This window comes from Tasmannia lanceolata, unplaced genomic scaffold, assembly GCF_043159265.1.
Source record: "Tasmannia lanceolata isolate RefF3 unplaced genomic scaffold, GAP_Taslan_0.1 ptg000006l, whole genome shotgun sequence".
Lineage (NCBI taxonomy): Eukaryota > Viridiplantae > Streptophyta > Magnoliopsida > Canellales > Winteraceae > Tasmannia > Tasmannia lanceolata.
This window is the reverse complement of record NW_027518683.1, coordinates 33,013,169-33,021,010: the sequence shown is the minus strand read 5'-3', so window position 1 is coordinate 33,021,010 and position 7,842 is coordinate 33,013,169. Positions and strand designations below refer to the sequence as shown.

At 51.9% G+C, this 7,842-nt stretch overlaps 1 protein-coding gene across 1 annotated transcript; it reads right to left on the bottom strand.

Annotated features, from left to right (window-relative positions):
• Nucleotides 1-4,320: 4,320 nt before the first annotated feature.
• LOC143878937 (uncharacterized) lies at nt 4,321-4,725 on the bottom strand. Its single transcript, XM_077381154.1, has one exon. The coding sequence runs from the start codon at nt 4,723-4,725 to the stop codon at nt 4,321-4,323; it is 405 nt and encodes a 134-aa protein (XP_077237269.1).
• Between the last annotated feature and the right edge of the window lie 3,117 nt (nt 4,726-7,842).

Below are 7,842 nucleotides of genomic sequence, written 5' to 3'. Positions count from 1 at the left end.
CGCGTAGTCTATACGTGCGTATTTACTCATGCCCTTGCCTCGAAGTGTGTGCCCTTCATTAATGAGGGACACGTGGCATCACCTGGTTCACGAATGCGAACCGCCTTCAGTCTCAAGGCTATAAAATGAGGTTTTCACCTTTCATATTTTCACTTTTACTTTCACTCTGCCTTCTCTGCCTGTTCGGCTTGGGTAGCTTGTGGTTGTGGTCGTTTGCGAATTAGAAGCATTTCTCTCCAGACCGGTAATCTTCTTTCAGCTCATCTTTATTTGATTCTTTTCCTGTGTCCCTTATGTCTGGTAGTACCTCTAGCTCTGAGTCCGGTTCTAGGTCCTCTTCAGGGGAGTCCGCCTATTCTAGTGGCTCAGGGTCTAGTTCGTCAGAGAGGACTCAAACTAATCCGACAAGGATTCCCGGCCCTTATATGGCGAGTCCTGATGTTAGCGTAGAGGTCGTAGATAGTGGGGACGAGGTGATTTTGGATTTAAATACCACCCCGCCCCTGACGGATAGCTACTTCCGAGCAGAGGTGAGTGCGGGTAGTGATGCTGCCGAGGCGTCCACCACATTTCTTCTGGGCCGGGCCGTCGAGGTCACTGCTAGGGCTCGGATGGACGCCGATCCCAAATATAATATTCAGGCTCTTTACGAGGAGAATATCCTTGATAAGTCCAGACTAAGGGACATTAGAGATAGGTATTGTATTCCCCAACGGTTCAAGCTGAGGGCCGCGATAGAGGGAGATAGGGCCTGTAACGACAGTACCGACGTCTGTATATATGATGAGTCGTTAAAAGCCGGGTTCAGGTTCCCTTTGCATCCGTTCTTCGCCGCAGTCCTTCGATATTACGGCCTGGCTCCGGCTCAGGTTGTGCCGAACTCATGGAAGATGCTGGTCGGGTTCATATACCTCGTCCAGGGCCGGCTCCAAAGGAGCTTGTCCATACTGCTGTTCCAGATGTGTGTGCACCTGAAGAGGCATAAGGATGGAGGTTGGATTTACATCAGCCAACGCCCTGAGGTGAAAATGATCACTGGCATTCCATCCTCCATACACCTATGGAAGAACAGGTTCTTCTATGTCGAGGACTGCTAGCTCATTGAGCCCTAGCCGGTTCCTTTGAAGTGGGACACCCCGGACACACTTGCGCTGAGCCGCAAGCCGCTCTTGGAGGGCGAGGATGTGAGAACGTTCGCCCTAGTCTTTGATGAGTTACATCGGGAGAGCCTTATTCACTGCGCGGACTTCTCTAGGGAAGAGGTTCTGGTCGGGCTCGGCATCAGTACTGCGACCTCGGAACGTATATGGCTAGTCTTGATTTTAAGTCATCTTTTCTCTTCTTTGTCCCTGACCGGTTTTTGTTTGTGCTGTTGAATTTTCAGAAATGCAGACGCAGTCAAAGCTGGAGAAGGTGAGGCAAGGGGCCTTCGGCAGGGGCCAGAAGAGGAAAGCCCCTGAGATTTCAAGTCCCGCGTCAACTAAGGACGCACCGCTCCCCAAGGGCAAGCCCACTGTGAGGTTGGTCAGCTCCTACTGCCGGGGAGCGGGGAGCTCTAAGTCAGGGGACACAACTATCGGAGCCCGTCCCACCCCCGTGAGGTTCGGGGACAACGTCTTCCGACCTAACTGGGCCGTTCAGAAGAGCGACACCGGCCTGGGTGATAGCCGGGTGGTTATGGAGATCATCACAAAAGGCCTACTGAACCAGGACCAGCTCCGAATTTTGAACGAGCCTCCAGATGCGGCTGATGAGGCCATTTTCTCCTCGCTTTATCAAATCGGATTGTATTATAGTGACTTCTGCGAGAAGAGTTGAAAGTTTTCTGCCGCTATCACTAAGTCCGAGGAGGAGAACGACAAACTGATGCAGGAGGCAGCCACAACCTGATGCAGGAGGCAGCCGAGCTCCATAGGTCCATCGGGGAGAGGGACGCGGAGATACAGCGGCTCAAGGCCGAGATGGCCGCCCAAAAGCAGAAGGCCATCGAAGCCCTTAATGCACAGAGGGAAAGAGCCCGGGAGAGGCAGATAGCGGCCGTCGAAGAGGCCGTGCAGAAGAAAGAGAATGAACTCATTAGTTTGTCTACTGAATCCTACAAGCTGGAATTCATGGATTGCCTCGAGCAGGTCAAGGGATCCAACTCGGCTGTCGTCCTGACGGGCCTTATCCTTCCTGATCCGCCGGTGGCCGGCGATGACGAGCAGGGCAACATCGCAGCAGCAGAGGTCCCGGGGGCAGATCCTCCACGGGATGGTGGTCATGGGGTGTCTTGAGCTCCCCATTTCCCCTTTTTAGTACAGTTTCTTGATTCTTTTTGTAATGGCCCTTGGAGGCCCTACTTTTTTTAATGGCCCTTCGAGGCCCACCATTTCATGAATAGAAGTCACATTTCGCTGTCCACTGTTTCCGCTCATGTCTGCCTTTGGCTAATATTGATTAACTCAACCCTGTGGGCCAATAATACTTGTAAAACAGTTTGTTTCCGAACAGAACGGCACTCCGGACAGACATTCAAGTTTTTATTGACCCGGGTCTTTGTAGAGACGAACCGGGGTGAACCAAACAGTGAGTACCTAAGTTTTGGTGAACTGGGTTTCCGAGTAGGTTTGGTTTTTCTGCCCGGGCCCGTTCCTGACCAGGAGTACGCTCCCGGTCTTTGTGGAGACGAGCCGAGCCAGACCAAGCAGCGAGTACCCAAGTTTTAGTGAACTGGGTTTCCGATTAGGTTTGGTTTTTCTTCCCGGGCCCGTTCCTGACCAGGAGTGCGCTCCCGGTCTTTGTGGAGACGAACCGAGGTGAACCAAGCAGCAAGTACCCAAGTTTTAGTGAACTGGGTTCCCGAGTAGGTTTGGTTTTTCTGCCCGGGCCCGTTCCTGACCAGGAGTGTGCTCCCAGTCTTTGTGGAGACGAGCCGAGGGGAACCAAGCAGCGAGTACCCAAGTTTTAGTGAACTGGGTTTCCGAGTAGATTTGTTTTTTCTGCCTGGGTCCGTTCCTGACCAGGAGTGCGCTCCCATTTTTTATGGAGACGAGCCGAGGCGGACCAAGCAGCGAGTACCCAAGTTTTAGTGAACCGGAGTGCTCGGAGATTTGCAAAGAAACAGTATCCTTCATCATTCACATTCAGAATCTTACAACGGTATTTGCTTTCGTGCCAAGCGGCCAGCTATTGATAGTATTTTCGGAGGTTCCTCGAATTCCAAGTGTGGGGTAGTAGGTGCTCACCAAGTGTTTCCAGTTTGTAACTCCCTGTTCGAATTACCTCTTTCACTCGATAAGGTCCCTCCCAGGTCGGGGAGAATTTGCCCACCTTCTTCGGTTGGGAGATAGCATCCTTTCTCAGGACTAGGTCCCCTGCTCGGAATTCTCTTGGGCGTATCTTCAGGTCATGATAGTTGGACACTTTCTGCTTGCAGGCCGCGACTCTGATTCGGGATTCTTCCCGAGCTTATTCCACTAGGTCAAGGTTTGCGCGGAGCCCATCTCCATTGAGCTGCTCGTTGAAGTTGGTGACTCTGGGAGACGAGACGCCAACATCGACGGGTATTACGGCCTCCGTCCCAAAGGATAAGTTGAATGGGGATTCCCCCGTCTCGGTGCGCGGGGTGGTACGATACGCCCATAGGACATGATAAAGTTCGTCTGCCCATCGGCCTGCCTTCTCGTCCAGCCTCTTCTTGATCCCCTGGAGTAAGATCATGTTCGTTACTTCAGTCTGCCCATTCGTCTGAGGGTGCGCCACTGAAGTGAATCTCTATTCGATCTTCAAGTTGGAGCAGAATTTTTGAAAGTTCCGGCAGTCAAACTGTCTGCCGTTGTCCATTATCAAGATGCGGGGTATCCCGAATCTGCAAACGACTGACTTCCAGAAGAAGGTCTGCACGTTTTGTTCCGTGATGTGGGCCAGAGGTTCAGCCTCCACCCATTTGGTAATATAGTCAATGGCCACCACGACGAACTCACGTCTTCCGGAGGCTGGTGGAAAGGGGCCCAAGATGTCCATCCCCCATACTGCGAAAGGGAGTGGGCTGATTATCGGGGCCATGGATACAGCAGGTTGGTGGATGGTGGGAGAGAACTTTTGGCATCTCTCGCACCTTTTGACCAGGTCCAGAGCGTCTTGCCTCAAGGTCGGCCAGTACAGGCCTCTCAGCAGCACTTTAATGGCCAAGGCCTTGCCCCCCAGGTGTTCTCCGCAAATTCCCTCGTGCGTCTCTTGCAAAGCGTATGTGGCGTTGCTTAGCCGGAGGCATCTTAGGTACGGAAGGGTGTATGACCTTTTGTACAGACCCTCACCATCTAGGGAAAACCGGGCTGCTCACTGTATCACTTTACGGGCTTCCTTCTTGGCTTCAGGAAGCTTCCCGCTACGTAAGTACTCAATGATCTCGTCCATCCAGCACGGCTCGTGCTCGACCTGCATTACTTCGATGGCCTCATTCTCGATACTGGATTTCTTCAGGAATTCCATACATATGCTCCCAAGAGAGGTGTAACCGGATGCAGCCAGCTTAGACAGCACATCCGCTTTTGCATTTTCCGTTCTAGGGATTCTGATGACCTCGTAGCTTTTGAACTTTCTGGCCAACTGGCGGACCTTGGAGAGGTACTTGATCATGCGTTCGTCGCGGGCCTCATAGATTCCTTGGATCTGGTTCGCGACCAGCCGGGAGTCGCAATACGCCTTCAGCCTTTGGGCGCTGGTCTGGACTGCTAGGTTCATTCCGGCGATGAGAGCCTCATATTCTGCCTCATTGTTGGACGCACGGAATCCGAACCTTAGCGCATAATCCAGAACAAAGTTATCGGGCCCAGTGAGAATCAAACCGGCTCCACAACCAACCATGTTTGAAGATCCGTCCACATACACTTCCCAGAGCGGTTCATTGGACGATGGGTTCTATTCTGCTGGTATAGGGATGTTTTTCGTTCCCTCTGGTTCAGTATCAGCTTCCGCTCGTTCCCCAGCTATAGTTACCTTTTCTACAAATGGGGTTTGGACAACTTCAGATTCGATGCTTCGCTGGTGGATGGTGCACTCGACCACGAAATCTGCCAGCACTTGAGCTTTTATCGCCGGCCTAGGCAGGTACTGGATATCAAATTCGCTCAGCTCTACGGCCCATTTCACAAGTCGTCCTGAGGTGTCTGGTCTGTGGAAAACTTGTCTAAGCGGCTGATTGGTCAGGACCTTTATTGTGTGGGCTTGAAAATACGGCCTCAGCTTTCTGGCCGCCATGACCAGGGCGTATGCCAATTTCTCAACCCGCTGGTACCTGATCTCAGCGTCGTGTAGGACCTTGCTGACATAGTAGATCGGTTTCTGTTGGTTGTACTCTTCTCGGATCAGCACAGCTGCCAGGGCCAGGGGCTTACGGATAAGTACAAAAGCAGCTCCTTCCCCGGCTCCGGCTTTGTCAACAGCGGTGGAGAAGACAAATACTGCTTCAACTCTTCGAATGCGACTTGACACTCCTCTGTCCAAGGTGCTGTCTTGATTCCTTTGACGGCGTTGAAGAAGCGCAGGCATCTTTCTGTAGACTTTGAGATAAAGCGCCCCAGTGCGGCCACCATCCCGGTTAACCGCTGTACTTCCCTAATGGTCTTTGGTGGGGTGAGCTCCACCACGGCTTTGATCTTTTCCGGATTGGCTTCGATCCCTCTCCGGCTTACCATGAATCCCAGAAATTTTCTCGAGCTAACACCAAAAGTGCACTTGGTGGGGTTGAGCTTCATGTTATGCTCCCTGAGGACTTGGAATGTCTCTTTCAGGTCGGAGACATGATCTTGTTCGCTTCGACTTTTGACCAACATGTCATCTACATAGAATTCCATGTTACGGCCAATTTATTTTTCGAAGAGCTTGTTTACGAGCCTCTGATATGTGGCCCCAACATTCTTTAGGCCAAAAGGCATGACGTGGTAGCAATACGTCCCTTGGTCTATTACGAAGGAAGTCTTTGGTATGTTTGATTCATACATTCTGATCTGGTTGTACCCGGAGAAGGAGTCCATGAAGCTCAGCAGTTCGTGACCTGCTGTGGCATCTATTAGCTGGTCGATTTTTGGGAGCGGATAGCTATCCTTGGGACAAGCCTTATTCAAGTCGGTAAAGTCAACGCATGTCCTCCACTTTCCATTGGCTTTCTTCACTAGGACCACGTTCGCCAACCAGTCCAGATATTGAATTTCTCGAATGAAGTCAGCCCTCAGGAGCCTCTCCACTTCTTCCTGATCGCCTGCCGCCTTTCTAGGACAAAATGTCTCCTTTTTTGTTTCACCGGCTTACAGGTGGGATCGACACCGAGCCTGTGCGTGCTGACTTCAGGATCTATGCCGGGCATGTCTGCAGGAGCCCATGCAAAGACGTCTGCATTGTCTTGAAGAAACTGGGTGAGGTTCTGCCGGGTGCTACTGTCCAGAGAGGAGCCAATTTGGACGAGCTTCTCATTATCGCCTTCGTACAGAGGGATGGAGATGAGGTCTTCGGCAGGCTGATTCATCTGGGCTTCATCTCTCAGATCAAGTAGCTCAATCGGCAGCGACTCTGAGGCGTTTTTGCCTTTGAGTGCCATGGCATAGCACTCCTTGGACTGTGGTTGATCTCCTCTGACTTCACCCACGCCGTTTGGTGTTATAAGCTTCATTTTCTGGTGATATGTTGAGGCGACGGCGCGGATGAGATTCTGGCCGGGTCATCCTAAGATAGCGTTGTAGACCGAGGTGGCCCTCACTACCAGGAAGTTGACCATCGCGAAGGCTTGACAGGGCGGCTCCCCGATGAGGACTGGGAGTTCAATCTGTCCTTCTACTTTCACGATCTCTCCCGAGAAACCGAACAGGTCAGAGTTTGCTGGCCTCAAGCGGTCGTCTCCTATCATCATTTGCTTAAAAGCATGATAGTACAGGATATCGGCCGAACTCCCGTTGTCAACAAGGATTTTCTTCAACTCCCAGTTCGCGACGAGCATGGTTAGGACCAGTGCGTCATCGTGAGGTAGTATCAAGTTGTCAAGATCTGCATCTGAAAAGGCGATTTCGTTCTCCGTCTTCATCTTTTTGCTGCATGTGTGCACAACATTGACTCGGCGTACGTAGGCTTTTCGAGCAGCAGATGATGTGTCCCCGGCTGCCGGTCCACCCTTAATTGTGTTGATGACCCCCTTGGGTTGGGACCGGTGTATCTCCGGCTGTTGGCTCAATGGTGGGGGAGATTGATTCCGTACAGGGGACCGCTGTGACCGCCGAGGGCTCTAGCCCTGGAGACTCTTCTCCCTGCGCTCTCTTCTGTGGCCGTCATCTTTGACATATTTTTTCAAGTATCCCCGGCCGATCAGCAGCTCGATTTCTTCCTTGAGCTGCCAGCACTCGTCTGTGTCGTGCCCGTGGTCCCTGTAGAACCGACAATACTTAGACTTGTCTCTCTTGTTTCCCTTGTAGATCATCCTGGTCGGCAATCTTACGAATTCTTCTCCTCTGATCGCGGCCAGTATGTGTCGCCAGGAGGTATTGAGAGGGGTAAAGTTCTCTTCCCTCCTATGGGGGGACCTCTCTCTTCTAGGGGCCTTATCATCCCTACATTGCTTGGTAGGGTTTTTTTCTTCAGAGGTTCTCCTCCGGTTTGAATCTAAGGCCGCCAGAGTCTCCTCCCGGCTATGAACACCTCGGCTCCAGCCATCAGATCCGCTAGTGAGTGTGGGTTTTGGCGAGCCACTGATTTGCGAAAATAATTGGATTTGGCCCCTGCGAGAAGTGCGTTCATGGCGGCTGAAGGATCCAAATTTGGAACTTGGAGAGCCTCTCTGTTGAAACGGCTGACGAATGTTTTCAGAGGTTCATT

Bases quoted from the DNA above. Each gene is read 5' to 3' on its own strand.
- LOC143878937 (XM_077381154.1), bottom strand. From the start codon at position 4,725: ATGAACCTAGCAGTCCAGACCAGCGCCCAAAGGCTGAAGGCGTATTGC.